Raw genomic sequence first — 19,633 nt, forward strand, 5'->3', positions numbered from 1 at the left:
CGGTTCCACCTACGTACATTAGTCATTCCTGAAACTGCCCCCATGCGGCTCCATTAAACTAAAGCCCGTTCCTGCTGTCACATCACCGAGGCCTAGTATCTCAGTGACACATCTGCTCTGTTTTGGACCTGTTGGCAGCAGACGCCATCTTCCTGCCTGTCTACAATATACAGTTGATAGGAAGCTGAATAACATGATACTTTGATATTTTTGATCCAATGTCTAATTCCTGAGAAATCCACGCTTTTCTTATATGCAAATGAGCTGCTATGTGCAGGACATAGATCTCCCCAAGACTATGCCTCCAGAGCTTATTATAAATAAAAGAGGGCGTTACCAGTGTGAGACATGTGTTAACTGACAGTCTGCTTTCCTCTACATTGTATACAGATATAAAAGACAGCGCCTCACATGTTGGTGAAATAAATCACAATTTATTCTGCCTTCTGTGGCGACGTTTCGATCCCAAAGATCTTTTTCATGCATCTTTGGGATTGAAACGTCGCCAGAGAAGGCAGAATAAGTTGTGATTTATTTCACCAACATGTGGGGCGCTGTCTTTTATATCTCTATACATTGGACTACATACCAAGAAGGACTCCGTGCGCTCTATATATGGGTAATGCTGACCCTGCTTTTCCCATGAGGCGCTGTGTTCCACTGATTATGCTATATACTGCTTTCCTCTACATGTCTCACATTGATGATGCCTCATTACATTTACAATAAGCTCTGGAGGTGGAGTCTCAGGGAAAACTATGCTCCGCCCATGACTCAGAACAGCTCATTTACATAAAAGAAAACTCTGATATTTGCGATCTGATGTTTTATTCAAGAGTAATCCAAAGTATCATGTTATTCAGCTTCCTATCACCTGCGGCCATATACAGTTGTGTGAAAAAGTATTCACCAAACAAATATAAATATTACACAAAGATAACTCAAGTAATCACAAAATGCAGTTTATAAATAAAGGTCTTTATTGTTAAGGGGAAAAGAAATCCAAAGGGCCCTGTGTGAAAAAGTGATTGCCCCCTAAACCTAATACCTGGTTGAGCGGCACTTAGCAGCATCAACTGCAATGAAGTGTCTTTGATAACTGGCAATGAGTCTTTACAACACTCTGGAGGAATTGTGGCCACTCATCTTGTAGAATTGTTGTAATACAGCCACATTGGAGGGTTTCCAAGTATGAACTGCCTTTTTAAGGTCATGCCACAGCATCTCAATCGCATTAAGGTCAGGACTTTGACTAGGCCACTCCAAAGTCTTAATTTTGTTTTTCTTAAGCCATTCTGAGGTGGACTTGCTGGTGTGTTTTGGATCATTATCCTGCTGCATTACCCAAGTGTGCTTCAACTTGAGGTCACAAACAGATGGCCGAACATTCTCCTTCAGGAATTTTTGGTAGACAGCAGAATTCATGGTTCCATTTACCACAGTAAGTCTTCCAAGTCCTGAAGCAGCAAAACAGCCCCAGACCACCTCACTGCCACCACCATATGCTACCGTTGGAATGATGTTCCTTTTCTGATATGCAGTGTTACTTCTATGCCAGATGTTATGGGACATAGGCCTTCCAAAAAGTTCAACTTTTCTCTCGTCAGTCCACAGAGAATTCTCCATAAAGTCTTGAGGTTCATAAAAATGTTTTCTGACAAAACTGAGATGAGCCTTTATGTTCCTATTGTTCAGCAGTGGTTTTCGTCTTTGAACTCTGCCATTCATGCCCAGTCTCTTTCTTATGGTGGAGTCATGAACACTAACCTTAACTAAGGCAAGTGAGGCCTGCAGTTCTTTGTATGTTGTTATGGGGTCTATTGTGATCTCTTGGATAAGTTGTCGCTGCCCTCATGGTGTAAGTTTGGTCAGCCGGCCACTCCTGGGAAAGTTCACCACTGTTCCATATTATTGTCATATGTGGATAATGGCTCTCACTGTAGTCCCGAAGCTTTAGAAATGGCTTTATAACCTATAACCTTTTCCAGACTGATATATCAATATATCATTTGTTCCATAATTTCTTTGGATTGCGGCATGATGTTTAGCTTTTGAGGATATTTTGGTCTACTACAGTTTGTCAGGCAGGTCCTGTTTAAGTGATTTCTTGATTGAGAAGAGATGTGGCAGTAATCGGGTCTGGGTGTGGCTAGGGAATGTGAACTCAGCATCCTAAATATGTGATAAACCACAGTTAATATACCCTTCACGGCATACACCGTATATATACTGCGCATGTTGTGTCCCCCCCTTTGATGTGGGCTCTGGCACTGAACCCACATCTTTCCCGGCATATGTCAGCTGTTTTGAACAACTGACATGTGTTAGGTGCTAGGATTCTCTCACTGCACAGGGTAGATCCCAAGCCTTGTCTGCCTCTGCAGTCTCCCATTCTACTCCGACCGCACTGGGAGCTGCTCAGCAAAGATGTCGGTCTCAGCATCTTGCCCGGACTCGTGCTGTTCGCTTGGTTACTGCTGGCTCTCCAGCCAAAGCTGTAGTAACTAGCAATATGCAGCGACGAACAGGTGTTCTAGAAGCTAAGTCCAGAAATCACCCTACTGAGCATGCTCGTGAGGTGGCGATCTCTCATTGGTGGTCGGTTGTCAGCTGCTCGGGTGACATGGCAGTTCTGGATTGGTCCACGAGCAAGGTCCTGTCTGACTGGGCTTGAACAGGAACATATAAAAGGTTTCCTGGAGCGTGCGTTGGCGCACTAAGATCATTTATATCATATGTGTGTGTGGAACATAACTGTAGTGTGGACTTCTCTGCGTGTGCTCAGGGCCTTTAGAATTCTGGCACCTCCGGAGAGGAGTTTGGATGAATTCAGGGCAGGTGTATAGCCTTTAGAATTCTGGCACCTCCGGAAAGGAGTTTGGATGAATTCAGGGCAGGCATATAGCCTTTAGAATTCTGGCACCTCCGGAGAGGAGTTTTTATGAATTCAGGGCAGGCGTATAGCCTTTAGAATTCCGGCACCTCCGGAGAGGAGTTTGTGTGCGTGCACACGCTGTGATTGTGTCCACTACCTGTTCCCTCACCCCGTGAGGATTGCATTCTCCTGTGAGGTTAACAGGGATCATGTTTAGCGCCATACCTGCTCTGTTACTGTGTGCGAGTGACATAGCTCTACTGCAGAGCATATTTTCCATTGCTGTGTGCGAGTGACACAGCCTCGTGTGCTATACACTGAGTGATGTGTAGCTCAGTGCGACCTAGCTATCGCTCACTGTTTCACCATTGTTCACATTAGCTGCAGTTTTCCATCTCTGACAGCGGCATTTAATGTGCTTGTGCCAGAAGCGCATCACTAATCCCATCGGTGCCCGAGTCACATGACCGTGGGTTGCCGATGGGTTGGCATGACAACCCAAGGTCTGCAGGAGACCCCTGTGGTTGTCATTGCCGGATTGTTATGAGCGCTGCCCAGCAGTCTGCACTCATAGCAAGAGAGCATTTCTGCTACACACCGGCAATCTGATCATCACCTGTGTGTAGCACAGGCGATTCGACAACTGCAGCTTCTAGTCTCCCATGGAGACTATTGAAGCAAGTGAAAATTAAATTTAATTTTTTTAAAATATTTAAAAAAAAATTTTAAATAAAATTTCAAATCGCCCCCATTTGCCCCATTGAAAGTAAAACAATAATTAAAATAAAAAAACATTTGATATTGCCGTGTTTAGAATCGCCGTGCCTATCAAGCTATAAAATAATTAGTCTGCGATAAACGGCGTAGTGAAAAAAACTCCAGAATCACTTTTTTGGACACCGCAACATTGCATTAAAATGCAATAATTGGCGATTTAAAAATGGTATTAAAAATGCCAGCTCGGTGCGCAAAAAATAAGCCCTCACCCGACCCCAGATCACGAAAAATGGAGACGCTACGGGTATCGGAAAATGGTGCAATTCTCTTTTGAGGAATTGCACTTTTTTTGCAGTTTCACCGCACTTGGAATTTTTTCCTGTTTTCAAGTACATGATATGGTAAAAACCAATGGTGTTGTTTTAAAAGTACAACTCGTCCCACAAAAGCTAAGCCATCACACGGCCATATTGGCGGAAAAATTAAAAAGTTATGGCTCTGGAAAGAAGGGGAGCGAAATACAGAAACGCAAGAAATGAAAAAGGGCTGCGGCATCAAGAGTTTAAGGAGGATGGGGGCAATCACTTTTTCACACAGGGCCCTGCAGGTTTGGATTTCTTTTTCCCTTAATAATAAAGACCTTCATTTATAATCAGCATTTTGTGATTATTGTGTTATCTTTGTCTAATATTTATGTTTAGAAGGAATAAAAGGAAACTCCTGCGCTTGTTCAAACTCCAAAAGGTAATGCTAAAAGCAGCAAAGTGACAAAACATCCCTGGTGGTGTAGAGGTAAAATACCAAACCAAATATATAAAAGCCACTGCTCTAGAAGGAAATATGCAGCATTTGGCACATGAACAAAAGATATATACGGTATTTATATTATTATTTATTTCTATAGCACCATTAATTCCATGGTCTGTACATGAGAAGGGGTTACATCAAAATACAAATATCACTTACAGTAAACTAACAATGACGGACTGATACAGAGGGGCGAGGACCCTGCCCTTGCGGGCTTACATTACAGGATGGTGGGGAAGGAGACAGTAGGTCGGCAGTAGCTCCGATGGTGTTGGGTGGCCGTGTGGTCTTTATAGGCTGTAAGCTTCCTTGAAGAGGTGGATTTTTAGGTTTCTTTCGAAGGATCCAAAAGTGGATAACCGGACTTGTTGGGGCACAGAATTCCAGAGGATGGGGGATATTCGGGAGAAGTCTTGGAGGCGATTGGGTGAGGAGCAAATAAGCATGGAGGAAAGGAGGAGGTCTTGGGAGGACTGGAGATTACGTGAGGGAAGATATTGAGAGATTAGTTTGGAAATATACCGAGGAGAAAGGTTGTGGATGGCTTTGTAGGTCAGTGTTAGTAGTTTAAACTGGATACGCTGGGAAATTGGGAGCCAGTGAAGGGATCTGCAAAGAGGGGAAGTAGGACTGTAATTAGGGGAGAGATGAATTAGTCGGGCAGCAGAGTTAAGGACGGACTGGAGGGGTGCGAGAGTGTTAGATTTATTTAATCGTATGAACATATATTTTAACATCATACAAGAATGAATAACAAACAATAAAAAGTGATTGAAAGGGGACAAAGGAAAGGAAACAGAAATCAGAGTCGAAATGATGTAAAATATATTGACCAAGAGATCTAGATGTAATTTGATTGTTTGGTCGTTAAGATTGTTAGTCCTTTAGTGTTACCCAGGGTGCACCACGTGGAGGCGGACTAATATTGTACCCCAGAGTGTTAGAAGGTAGGCCACAGAGGAGGATGTTGCAGTAGTCCAGGTGGGAGATGATTAGGGCATGCACGAGAATTCAAGAGAATGCCACGAGTGTGCAAAGCAGTCATCAAAGCAAAAGGTGGCTACTTTGAAGAACCTAGAATATAAGACATAATTTCAGTTGTTTCACACTTTTTTGTTAAGTATATAATTCCACATGTGTTAATTCATAGTTTTGATGCCTTCGGTGTGAATGTACAATTTTTATAGTCATGAAAATACAGAAAAATCTTTAAGTGAGAAAGTGTGTCCAAACTTTTGGTCTGTACTGTATGTATGTATGTATGTGTGTGTGTGTGTGTATGTATGTATGTGTGTATATATATATATATATATATATATATATATATACTGCTCAAAAATATAAAGGGAACACTTAAACAACAGAATCTAGCCCCAAGTAAATCAAACTTCTGTGAAATCAAACTGTCCACTTAGGAACAACACTGATTGACAATCAATGTCACATGCTGTTGTGCAAATGGAATAGAAAACAGATGGAAATTATTGGCAATTATCAAGACCCCCTCAATAAAGGAATGGTTCTGCAGGTGGGGACCACAGACCACATCTCAGTACCAATGCTTTCTGGCTGATGTTTTGGTCACTTTTGAATGTTGAGACAGACTCTACAACCCACACAAGTGGCTCAGGTAGTGCAGCTCATCCAGGATGGCACATCAATGCGAGCTGTGGCAAGGTTTGCTGTATTTGTCAGCGTAGTGTCCAGGGGCTGTAGGCGCTACCAGGAGACAAGCCAGTACACCAGGAAACGTGGAGGGGGCAGTAGGAGGACAACAACCCAGCAGCAGGACCGCTACCTCAGCCTTTGTGCAAGTAGGAACAGGAGGAGCACTGCCAGAGCCCTGCAAAATGACCTCCAGCAGGCCACAAATGTGCATGTCTATACAAATGGTTAGAAACCGACTCCATGAGGATGGTCTGAGTGCCGACGTCCAAAGATGGGAGTTGAGTTCACAGTCCAACACTGTGCAGGACGCTTGGCATTTGCCACAGAACACCAGGATTGGCAAATTCGCCACTGGCGCCCTGTGCTCTTCACAGATGAAAGCAGGTTGACACTGAGCACATGTCACAGACGTGAGAGTCTGGAGAAGCCGTGGAGAGCGATCTGCTGTCTGCAGCATCCTTCAGCATGACCGGTTTGGCAGTGGGTCAGTAATGGTGTGGGGTGGCATTTTTTTGGAGGGCCACACAGCCCCCCATGTGCTCGCCAGAGGTAGCCTGACTGCCATTAGGTACTGAGATGAGATCCTCAGACCCCTTGTGAGACCATATGCTGGTGCGGTTGGCCCTGGGTTCCTCCTAATGCAGGACAATGCCAGACCTCATGTGGGTGGAGTGTGTCAGCAGTTCCTGCAAGATGAAGGCATTGAAGTTATGGTCTGGCCCGCCCGTTCTCCAGACCTGAATCCGATTGAACACATCTGGGACATCATGTCTTGCACCATCAACCAACTTCACCTTGCACCACAGACTGTCCAAGAGTTCGCGGATGCTTTAGTCCAGGTCTGGGAGGAGATCCCTCAGGAGACCATCCGCTGCCTTATCAGGAGCATGCCCAGGCATTGTAGGAGGTCATACAGGCACGTGGAGGCCACACACACTACTGAGCATCATTTCCTTGTCTTCAGGCATTTCCACTGAAGTTGGATCAGCCTGTAACTTCATTTTCCTCTTTGATATTGAGCATCATTCCAACTCCAGACCTCCGTGGGATATTAGTTGTGATAATTTTTAGGTTTTATTGTTCTCAACACATTCCACTATATAATGAATAAAGATTTACAACTGGAATATTTAATTCAGTGATATCTAGGATGTGGGATTTTAGTGTTCCCTTTATTTCTTTGAGCAGTGTATATACAGTATATCTATATATAAATCTCTCTCTCTCTCTCTCTCTCTCTATATATATATATACAGTTATATACAGTGGGGCAAAAAAGTATTTAGTCAGTCAGCAATAGTGCAAGTTCCACCACTTAAAAAGATGAGAGGCGTCTGTAATTTACATCATAGGTAGACCTCAACTATGGGAGACAAACTGAGAAAAAAAAATCCAGAAAACCACATTGTCTGTTTTTTTTAACATTTTATTTGCATATTATGGTGGAAAATAAGTATTTGGTCAGAAACAAAATTTCATCTCAATACTTTGTAATATATCCTTTGTTGGCAATGACAGAGGTCAAACGTTTTCTGTAAGTCTTCACAAGGTTGCCACACACTGTTGTTGGTATGTTGGCCCATTCCTCCATGCAGATCTCCTCTAGAGCAGTGATGTTTTTGGCTTTTCGCTTGGCAACACGGACTTTCAACTCCCTCCAAAGGTTTTCTATAGGGTTGAGATCTGGAGACTGGCTAGGCCACTCCAGAACCTTGAAATGTTTCTTACGAAGCCACTCCTTCGTTGCCCTGGCGGTGTGCTTTGGATCATTGTCATGTTGAAAGACCCAGCCACGTTTCATCTTCAATGCCCTTGCTGATGGAAGGAGGTTTGCACTCAAAATCTCACGATACATGGCCCCATTCATTCTTTCATGTACCCGGATCAGTCGTCCTGGCCCCTTTGCAGAGAAACAGCCCCAAAGCATGATGTTTCCACCACCATGCTTTACAGTAGGTATGGTGTTTGATGGATGCAACTCAGTATTCTTTTTCCTGCAAACACGACAAGCTGTGTTTCTACCAAACAGTTCCAGTTTGGTTTCATCAGACCATAGGACATTCTCCCAAAACTCCTCTGGATCATCCAAATGCTCTCTAGCCAACTTCAGACGGGCCCGGACATGTACTGGCTTAAGCAGTGGGACACGTCTGGCACTGCAGGATCTGAGTCCATGGTGGCGTAGTGTGTTACTTATGGTAGGCCTTGTTACATTGGTCCCAGCTCTCTGCAGTTCATTCACTAGGTCCCCCCGCGTGGTTCTGGGATTTTTGCTCACCGTTCTTGTGATCATTCTGACCCCACGGGGTGGGATTTTGCATGGAGCCCCAGATCGAGGGAGATTATCAGTGGTCTTGTATGTCTTCCATTTTCTAATTATTGCTCCCACTGTTGATTTCTTCACTCCAAGCTGGTTGGCTATTGCAGATTCAGTCTTCCCAGCCTGGTGCAGGGCTACAATTTTGTTTCTGGTGTCCTTTGACAGCTCTTTGGTCTTCACCATAGTGGAGTTTGGAGTCAGACTGTTTGAGGGTGTGCACAGGTGTCTTTTTATACTGATAACAAGTTTAAACAGGTGCCATTACTACAGGTAATGAGTGGAGGAAAGAGGAGACTCTTAAAGAAGAAGTTACAGGTCTGTGAGAGCCAGAAATCTTGATTGTTTGTTTCTGACCAAATACTTATTTTCCACCATAACATGCAAATAAAATGTTAAAAAAACAGACAATGTGATTTTCTGGATTTTTTTTTCTCAGTTTGTCTCCCATAGTTGAGGTCTACCTATGATGTAAATTACAGACGCCTCTCATCTTTTTAAGTGGTGGAACTTGCACTATTGCTGACTGACTAAATACTTTTTTGCCCCACTGTATATTGTGAGGCAGTCACATGTAGGGGTTGCTATTTTTTCTCCCCAGGTTATGCATGGAGGTGTATGAAGTCAATAGGAATACATGGCAGTCATGGGCGTAGCGGTGGCTGCAATGCAGACTAGAAATAATAATAGTAAATGTTAGTTTTGGACATGCTAGTGTAGGGAACACCTGCTCTGGAATATTGTGTTTTGAAACTGACTGCAGTATGTTAGCGATGCAGTCCATATGATTCCCGGCCTAGGTTTTCGATGTGGCTGAAGGCCACAGGTTTCTATGTTAATAGCCCTGTAGTATAGGGTGGGGGGGTGTCAGGTCAAGCCTGTGTTAGGGTCAGTGTGATTGTGGTGTTCAGCAAGAGTGCAGAAGGCTGGCTCTGTGTGTGAAGTGACACAGGCAAGCGGAGTCGAACAGCCAAGGCAGCTGGAAGGCCTGGCACCCAAAGCAAACACAGCAGTGCTGCTGTCCACGGTAACTAGTCTTGGATGTGGACAGTCCTGTGCCCAGAGGTGAACCAGAGGTGGATGTCATGTGCCCGAAGGAGGACTAGTGTGTGTAGTGATGGCAAACTAAATGAGTAAAGCTGTGAATAAAGAGACAGTAACACGGTGGTGTAGTCACCCACGGTAACTGGTCGGAGGAAGACTCGCGTGTTTAGGAACTACAATATTAAGTATATCGTGTACTGTGCAAACAAAATGAGTAAAGCTGTGAGTAGAGACATTGAAACGGCGCTGCATTAGCCCACGGAAACTGGACAAAGGGAGGTCCAGCGTGTTTAGTGACTGTGCAAACTGAAGGAGATCGTGTCTTGTGAAAACCTGTAAGAGACTTTAATACGGAGCTGCAGTCGCCCACGGTAACTGGACAAAGGGAAGTCTAGCGTGTTTAGGGACTGCAATCTAAAGCCATGTAGTATGTAGTGCTATGAAAGGGACACTAATGCTATGCACTTCTGAGTGAAGTTTGGACATTTATTGTGTGAAGTAAACATATTAAAGAGACTTTTTTTGTGTTTGAACAATAATAATCAAAATATATAAATATATATAATATATATTATATACATGGAAATACACAGTATATATGGGTGAGGACCTCAAAGACAACAGACAACTGAGAGAAAAACTAGTAAAAAAAAAAGTGAAAAACCAATGAAAATACAGTTGTTGCTGAGCAACGGTGTACCTGCAACAATTTTGGCCAACTTGGTAAAATGGGTAAATAAACAAAAAAGCCCAACACAGGCTACTATGGAAAATATAGGAAAGGACTAGAAACCAAAAGGTTGTAAATGATATAAGAAACAGTGAAGGTGAAAAAATATACAAATAAATCAAACAACCTGGTGTACAACTGGATTAAATCGGCTGAATTAGCGGTGTGTGAAACTTGTGTCGGTGCACACAGGCTGACTCTATAGATGGAGCAATGGACGCCTGGAACCTGCCGTGCACCATACTGCTGCTAATAGCAAATATTGCTGCAGCCCATATAGTCCTTTCCTATATTTTCCATCGTAGCCTATGTTGGCACACCAGCCTGACCAAAGAACTGAGGTGAGTTTCCAGGGCTGCTGAGCGGAGATGGAAAAGATCCCACTCCAACGAGCATGGCATTCAAACAGTCCCTCACTACTTTCAAGGACTCACTCGCTGCAGCAAAACAAACCTACTTCTCATCTCTCATATCCTCTGTCTCACAACCCTAAACAGTTATTCAACACCTTCAATTCTCTCCTCCGTCCCCCAGCACCTCCTCCCTCTCCACTCATCTCAGCTGAAGACTTTTACTCATTTTTCAAGCAGAAGATTGATAACATCAGAGACAGTTTTGGTCAACAACCCCCAGAGCCCTTTCTCCTAACTGTCCAGCCCTCCTCCTCCAAAACCAACTTCTCCACCATTACAGAAGATCGACTCTCCACTCTACTCTCAAGATCACATCTCACCACCTGTGCACTTGACCCGATCCCTTCCCACTTCATCCCAAACCTCGCCAGTCTTCATCCCAACCCTAACCCATCTCTTCAACCTATCACTAACAACTGGTGTTTTCCCCTCAAGCTTTAAACATGCCTCCATCACACCTATCCTCAAAAAGCCCTCTCTTGACCCATCCTCTGTATCTAGCTATCGCCCTATATCACTTCTCCCCTTTGCCTCCAAACTACTGGAACAACACGTCCATCTTGAACTGTCCTCCCATCTCTCTTCTTGCTCCCTCTTCAACCGCTCTCAATCTGGCTTCCAGTCACACCACTCCACTGAAACTGCCCTAACTTAGGTCACCAATGACCTATTAAATAACAAGGCCAAGCGACACTACTCTGTCCTCCTCCTCCTGGACCTGTCTTCTGCCTTTGACACAGAGAACCATTCCCTATTACTACAGACCCTCCCATCCCTTGGCATCACAGACTTGGCCCTATCTTGGATCTTGTCATACCTAACAGACCGGACATTCAGCGTCTCCCACTCACACACCACCTCCTCACCTCGCCCCCTATCTGTCGGAGTCCCACAAGGTTCAGTCCTTGGGCCCCTGCTCTTCTCCATTTACACCTTTGGCCTGGGACAGCTCATAGAATCTCATGGCTTTCAGTATCATCTCTATGTCGACGACACACAGATCTACATCTCTGGACCAGATATCACCATCCTACTAACCAGAATCCCACAATGTCTGTCTGCTATTTCATCCTTCTTCTCCTCTAGATTTCTAAAACTTAGTATGGACAAAACAGAATTCATCATCTTTCCCCATCTCACTTGACTCCCCCCAATAGACCTATCCATTAAAGTAAATGGCTGCCCACTCTCCTTGCTCTTTCCACTTCCTGCCGACCTCAACTCAAAAATATTTCCCGGATCCGTACATTCCTCAACCAAGAATTTGCAAAAACCCTAGTCCATGCCCTCATCATCTGCCGCCTTGACTACTGCAACCTCCTGCTCTGTGGCCTCCGCTCTAACACTCTTGCACCCATCCAATCTATTCTAAACTCTGCTTCCCGACTAATCCACCTGTCCCCCCGCTATTCCCCAAACTCTCCCCTCTGTCAATCCCTTCACTGGCTCCCCATCACCCAGAGACTCCAGTACAAAACCCTAACCATGACGTACAAAGCCATCCACAACCTGTCTCCTCCATACATCTGTGACCTCGTCTCCCAGTACTTACCTGCACACAACCTCCGATCCTCACAAGATCTTCTTTTATATTCCCCTCTTATCTCCTCTTCCCACAATTGCATACAAGATTTCTCCTGCGCATCCCCCATTGTCACATTGGCGAATACTCACCCGTCCGTCGCCTGCCTCCGGCATGCCTCTGACGGGGTCCCTCGTCGCTCTTCGCCTGTCTTCTCAGGCTTGCGGCGCGTCAGCGCTTCGCACATGTGCGGTTGCGCTTTTCTCGCCGTTAAGCCCTCTGGGAGGTTGCGACCCGCTGGCTCCACCCCATCATGGTGGCGCCCATCGGATATTTATTCTCGGCATCTGCACAGGTAAGACGCCTGGCTATCTTTCGCGGTTACCCTAGCCCTCCTGCTGGTGTACCCTCCTTGGTCCCTGGCTCCCTTTCTCTGTTCGCTCTGCCCTGTGCCTCCGTCATACCTACCCTATGCCTCCGTTGTACCTGCCCTGTGCGTCAGCCGTACCTGTCCTGTGCCTCAGCCGTACCTGCCTTGTGTCTCACCCGTGCCTACTCTGTGTCTCACCTGTACCTACCCTGTGTGTCTGTCGTATCAGCTCAGTGTCTCCGCCATACTTGCCCAGTGTCCACTCGTGCCTTCCAGTTACGTTTATCCCTGCTTGTTATTACCTTTTTCATTTTTCTCTTCCAGCATCGTGCCACCGCTCCGTCTCTGGTCCTCCTGATCCCATCTACCACCCATATTCCATAGAGCCTGTTTGTCCTCTGTTCTCATCCACTGTCTTCATACCCCAGTCTTTTCTATCTCTTTATTTATCCTTCATCGCCCCTTTGGCTCCAGCCATTGTGGTTCCATCCCCCATGGGCCTGTCCATAACGCTCTTTGTATAGGGGGTGGTCCCATCATGTCTGCTCGCCCTTGGGGGCTCTAGAACTATAACCCAGAGGGTCCACTTTCCGGTCTTTCCTTCGAGTCCTGATACCCATACTCTGGAACTCTCTACCCCAACATATCAGACTCTCGCCTACCGTGGAAACCTTTCAAATATAACTTGAAGACCCTCCTCTTCCGGCAAGCCTACAACCTGCAGTAACCACCGATCGACCAAACCGCTGCATGACCAGCTCTATCCTCACCTACTGTATTCTCACCCATCCCTTGTAGATTGTGAGCCCTCGCGGGCAGGGTCCTCTCTCCTCCTGTATCCTCACCCATCCCTTGTAGATTGTGAGCCCTCGCGGGCAGGGTCCTCTCTCCTCCTGTATCCTCACCAATCCCTTGTAGACTGTGAGCCCTCGCGGGCAGGGTCCTCTCTCCTCCTGTATCCTCACCAATCCCTTGTAGATTGTGAGCCCTCGCGGGCAGGGTCCTCTCTCCTCCTACTGTATCCTCACCCGTCCCTTGTAGACTGTGAGCCTCCGCGGGCAGGGTCCTCTCTCCTCCTGTATTCTCACCCATCCCTTGTAGATTGTTATCCCTCACGGGCAGGGTCCTCTCTCCTCCTGTATTCTCACCCATCCCTTGTAGATTGTGAGCCCTCGCGGGCAGGGTCCTCTCTCCTCCTGTATTCTCACCCATCCCTTGTAGATTGTGAGCCCTCGCGGGCAGGGTCCTCTCCTCCTGTATCCTCACCCATCCCCTGTAGATTGTGAGCCCTCGCGGGCAGGGTCCTCTCTCCTCATGTACCAGTCGTGACTTGTATTGATTAAGATTATTGTACTTTGCTTTATTATGTATACCCCTTCTCACATGTAAAGTGCCATGGAATAAATGGCGCTATAATAATAATAAATAATAATAATAATGTTGTTGCAGGTACATCGCTGCTCAGCTGGTATTTTCATTAATTTTGCACTTTTGTTTAGTATTTTTTTCTCTCTGTTGTCTCTTGCCTTTGGTGTCCTCACCCACACATATATGTACCAATGTTGGATATTTCCATCTAGTGCAGTGACATTTATATATTAATATTTACATTTGTTTGGTGATCTGAAACATTTACGAGTGACAAACGAGCAACAGAATAGGAAATCAGGAACACTTTGACACAGCGGTAGACGGCTCAGGAGGACAATCACTGACAGATTCCCTTTATTGTGTGGGACACTAGTCATTCTCTTGCTCTTTCTGCTTCTCGCCTTGTAGGTCTGGTCATGTCCGCCATCACAGTCATTATTTTGGTTTTATACTTTGCTATCGATACTTTCGTTGTCCAGAAAAGGCAGTGGTTACAGGAGTGCACACCAATTTACATCCAATTCTTTGTCAAGTTCTTCATCATTGGCGTCACCGTGCTAGTGGTGGCCGTGCCGGAAGGACTTCCTCTCGCTGTGACCATTTCTCTGGCATATTCAGTTAAGGTAAAGCTCATTATTGATGCAGGGAAGATGAAAGAAAGATCCTTCCGCGGCTGCACATCTCTCACTGACATTTTAATTGTTGTTCCAGAAAATGATGAAGGATAACAATCTAGTACGACATTTAGATGCCTGTGAGACTATGGGGAATGCAACGGCCATCTGCTCCGACAAGACCGGCACACTGACCACTAATAGGATGACTGTGGTGCAAGCTTATGTTGGAGATGTCCATTACAAAGAAATTCCAGACCCTGATGCTCTTCCTGCCAAAACATTAGATTTTCTAGTCAATGCCATAAGTATCAACAGTGCATACACCTCTAAAGTCCTGGTAATTCCACCCAAGTATTTCTGTGCTGTATGGGATACATGATGATGGGTGGTGTGAGATGGGTGGGATGATGGGCGGTGTGAGACAGGTAGGAGGAGATAGATAGGATGATGAGTGGTATGACACAGGTAGGATGACAGGGAGTGTGAGACGGGTAGGATGATGAGTGGGATCAGTGAGATTAATCACGAGGGACGGTTTCAGACGGGTAGGATGAGATGGGTGGGATGACTCAAGTGGGATAACGTTCTGTGTGAGACGGGTGGGATTGAAATCATATAGCACATAATCTGCCTGGCACATGATAATGTGATGATGTTTGTTTCCAGCCTGCAGAGCAAGGTGGTGGTCTCCCACGACAAGTTGGAAACAAAACAGAATGCGGTCTGTTGGGATTCTTGTTGGATTTGAAGCGTGATTATCAGACAGTGAGAAATGTCTTACCGGAAGAGAAACTTTACAAAGTGTACACCTTCAATTCTGTGCGCAAATCTATGAGCACCGTGGTGAGGCTGGAAGACGGCAGCTTCCGCTTGTACAGTAAAGGGGCTTCAGAGATTATCCTTAAGAAGTAAGTGTCCTGTGCTTTCAGCACTCTTTGATCCGGTTAGGTGGGAGAACTTGGGTTGGATTTACTCTTCTCCTCTCCCGATACTGAACAGTGACGTTTCCTTGCTGCCCTCTATTATTGCGTCAGCAATATCATGGCTGTATCCACCAGTGTAACTGCTGTAGATGAGGCAAATTATTTCTGGACTTTCTCGCTTGTAGATGTTCCAGGATTTTGAATGGGGCTGGAGAGCCTCGTCTGTTCAAGCCTCGGGATCGAGACGAGATGGTAAAAAAAGTGATCGAGCCAATGGCGTCTGATGGCCTCCGAACGATCTGCATTGCTTATCGAGACTTTAGCCAGAGTCCCGAGCCAGACTGGGACAGTGAGAATGATATTGTGACTGATCTGACGTGCATCGCAGTGGTTGGCATAGAAGATCCAGTCCGGCCAGAGGTAAAGTCTGACAGATGCTCCTATGGATGTGCCAGGGAAGGAAGCACAAGGTTGTGCCAGCAATCAGACGAATGCTGCTCTCTACAGAGAAGAGTGGTGTGAACATCATTCTGAAGATACTGGAGATGGTGAATGGGGCAGAAAACCCAGAATGTGAAGGTCATCAATCATGGAGGGGTAGCTAGACCTTCCTTCACTGGGTAAAAAGTCTTAGGATGTTTTCCCAGTACTGTGACCAAATCCATGTGGCTCAGTGCCAATTGCCTCCTCCAGTGCCAGACACCTATATCACCCCATCCCAGTTCCAGTCACAGCTCCACCTCAGTTTTCAGGCAGCTATGGCACATATACCCATTTCTCCAGTGCTGAGCACTTATAGCACATTGTCTCCAGCCCCCACCTCAGTGCGGGCACCTTGGGCATATAGCCATCTGGCTTTCCCCAATTCCAGGCACCTATGGCACATATCCCCTTATCCCTTGTCCCAGATCTGGGCACAAAGAGCACTTATCACCCTCTTCCCTACCCCAGTGCCAGGCACAAGGACATGTTGTCCCCCTCCGGCAGCTGACTGTCAGGTGCCTATGCCCCCAGCCAAGCACCTATTATAGATGGAATGATCAATAGGTGGGATACCGGTAAATCTCAGAAATGGATGAGGGGCAAAATTCAGACAATATTTGCTCTCCGAACAGAGACCGCTGTCCAACGGGTCACTGCGCATTTTCCAGCTTTTCTATTTCTGTGAACTTCTTTGTGTTCGATGCAGGTACCAGAGGCGATACGGAAATGTCAGCGAGCAGGAATCACTGTTCGAATGGTGACCGGGGATAATATTAATACTGCACGAGCCATCGCCATCAAATGTGGCATCATACACCCTGGAGAAGATTTTCTTTGCATAGAAGGAAAGGAATTTAATCGAAGGATACGCAATGAGAAGGGTGAGGTGAGTTTTGAGGAGACTTGGATCCATTATGGGCAAGGACATATGGATGTAACATGGATGTACAGTTAGGTCCATATATATTTGGACAGAGACAACTGTCACGGATCCCTTCTCCGTGGTGTCACTTATTCGTCACGTGCCTGCTCTCACACGTGACTTGGGGTTGTGCCTGCAAGGGTTAATCTATCTCCCCACTCTCAGTCCAGCATTCAACCTCTGTCCTATGCTGTAATGGGAGCATAAATCACACACCGACCCAGGCCACACACCCACTCATACATGCTGCCACCACTCACCGAATACACGGGCGATGAGTCCCAGAAATAACTAATCAAAATATGTCTATCACTCATAAGGCTCACACACCTCTAGGCTATGGATTCTTTTAGAACATTCAAGGTTCAACTTGTTAAAGTTTTATACTTTAATAACAGAAAGTTCAATGCTTACAATAAGAAAAAAGGTATAAAATATGATAATAAAAAGACATACAACTTATGCAAAACAGTGTTAAAATAAACAGGAGGAAAACTTACAGAAATCTTCTAACTGGTAGTTTGCTTTCTGCTCCCTGAGGGGGGGTGACTGGAGTTGGTGGAACACATCAGCTTCTCAGGCTGCCCTCACATGTGAACACAATTCTCTGTCTGCAGCCTAAATTTATAACTTTGGTCTGAGGTCAGGTTTCTAGACCGGCCCCTTAGGCCAATATCATAACTGTTGCCTGTTTGATTGTGCCACAGCCGCGCCCCCAATGAATATGTTATTTTCTTTTGTGGAAAGGTTTTCAGGGATAGATTCCCTCAGGCCGCAATTAGCGTCTCCCCTCCAAGACCTAGGAAGTGCCAAATGTTGCTTTTCTTCTCGGCCCTAGCTAGACCCCCTGGTGAGATATGGAGACAGAATTTCTACTAGTCCCAAGGAAGTACCTATTAACACCTAGGTGTGACTTGCCTTCAGGACAGATGTTACATTATCACTAGTCACACATATAACCCTAGACATATGTCCCTACACACATATAGATATATATATATATATACACATATTTCACCACAACAACATTTTTCTAATTTTGGTTATAGACATTACCACAATGAATTTTAAGCAAAATAATTCAGATGCAGTTGAAGTTCAGACTTTCAGCTTTGATTTGAGGGTATCCACATTAAAATTGGATGCAGTGTTTAGGAGTTTCAGCTCCTTAACATGTGCCACCCTGTTTTTAAAGGGACCAAAAGTAATTGGACAGATTCAATAATTTTAAATAAAATGTTCATTTCTAGTACTCTAGTACTTGGTTGAAAACCCTTTGTTGGCAATGACTGCCTGAAGTCTTGAACTCATGGACATCACCAGACGCTGTGTTTCCTCCTTTTTGATGCTCTGCCAGGCCTTCACTGTGGTGGTTTTCAGTTGCTGTTTGTTTCTGGGCCTTTCTGTCTGAAGTTTAGTCTTTAACCAGTGAAATGCTGCTCAATTGGGTTGAGATCAGGTGACTGACTTGGTCATTCAAGAATATTCCTTTTCTTTGCTTTAGTAAACTCCTGGGTTGCTTTATGTTTTGGGTCATTGTCCATCTGTAGTATGAACGACGACCAATCAGTTTGGCTGCATTTGGCTGGATCTGAGCACACAGTATGTCTCTGAATACCTCAGAATTCATTCGGCTGCTTCTGTCCTGTGTCACATCATCCATAAACACTAGTGACCCAGTGCCACTGGCAGCCATGCATGCCCGCGCCATCACACTGCCTCCGCCGGGTTTACAGATGATGTTGTATGCTTTGGATCATGAGCTGTACCACACCTTCGTCATACTTTTCTCTTTCCATCATTCTGGTAGAGGTTGATCTTGGTTTCATCTGTCCAAAGAATGTTCTTCCAGAACTGTGCGGCTTTTTTAGATGTTTCTTAGCCTTTTTCTTCTTGATGCTTATGAGTGGCTTGCACCGTGCAGTGAACCCTCTGTATTTACTTTCATGGAGTCTTCTCTTTATGGTAGATTTGGATATTGATACGCTGACCTCCTGGAGAGTGTTGGTCACTTGGTTGGCTGTTGTGAAGGGGTTTCTCTTCACCATGGAAATTATTCTGCAATCATCCATCACTGTTGTCCTCCGTGGGCGCCCAGGTCTTTTTGCATTGATGATGTCACGGATCCCTATTCAATGGTGTCACTTATTCGTCATGTGCCCGCTCTCACACGTGACTTGGGGTTGTGCCTGCAAGGGTTAATCTATCTCCCCACTCTCAGTTCAGCATTCAGCCTCTGTCCTATGCTGTAATGGGAGCATAAATCACACACCGACCCAGGCCTGAAGTCTTGAACTCATGGACATCACTGTTGTGAATTCTGTGGCTGAATTCACTCCTGTGGTCACAAGTGGTACTGCAGCTTCTGAGTTTCCTCCCTCAGGTGTTCTGGTGAGCTCGTTAACTGCTTCATTACTTAACTCCGCCTGATGCTGCTATCCTTGCTCCTTGTCAATGTTTCAGTGTTGGATCTGAGCTTCTCCTGATTGTTCCTGTGACCTGCTGCTCTGTATAGCTAAGTGCTTTTTGCTTTTTTGTTGCTTTTTTTCTGTCCAGCTTGTCTTTTGTATTGCTGGAAGCTCTGAGACGCAAAGGGTGTACCGCCGTGCCGTTAGTTCGGCACGGTGGGTTTTTTTGCCCCCTTTGCGTGGTTTGCTTTAGGGTTTTTTGTAGACTGCAAAGTTCGCTTTACTGTCCTCGCTCTGTCCTAGAATATCGGGCCCCACTTTGCTGAATCTATTTCATCCCTACGTTTTGTCTTTTCATCTTACTCACAGTCATTATATGTGGGGGGCTGCCTTTTCCTTTGGGGAATTTCTCTGGGGCAAGTCAGGCCTATTTTTCTATCTTCAGG

The 19,633-nt window shown here is 45.4% G+C and overlaps 1 protein-coding gene across 6 annotated transcripts in view; it reads left to right on the top strand.

Annotated features, from left to right (window-relative positions):
- ATP2B2 (ATPase plasma membrane Ca2+ transporting 2) overlaps positions 1-19,633 on the top strand; it is a 278,639-nt gene that overhangs the window by 141,964 nt on the left and 117,042 nt on the right. For all 6 annotated transcript variants that reach the window (XM_069735950.1, XM_069735951.1, XM_069735953.1 and 3 more), the window contains 5 exons: positions 14,243-14,457; positions 14,546-14,788; positions 15,118-15,359; positions 15,560-15,794; positions 16,564-16,743. In XM_069735950.1, coding sequence (XP_069592051.1) covers positions 14,243-14,457; positions 14,546-14,788; positions 15,118-15,359; positions 15,560-15,794; positions 16,564-16,743 — 1,115 coding nt within the window. The remainder of the gene's footprint in view (positions 1-14,242; positions 14,458-14,545; positions 14,789-15,117; positions 15,360-15,559; positions 15,795-16,563; positions 16,744-19,633) is intronic.

Source organism: Ranitomeya imitator, chromosome 8 (assembly GCF_032444005.1).
Source record: "Ranitomeya imitator isolate aRanImi1 chromosome 8, aRanImi1.pri, whole genome shotgun sequence".
Taxonomy (NCBI): Eukaryota; Metazoa; Chordata; class Amphibia; order Anura; family Dendrobatidae; genus Ranitomeya; species Ranitomeya imitator.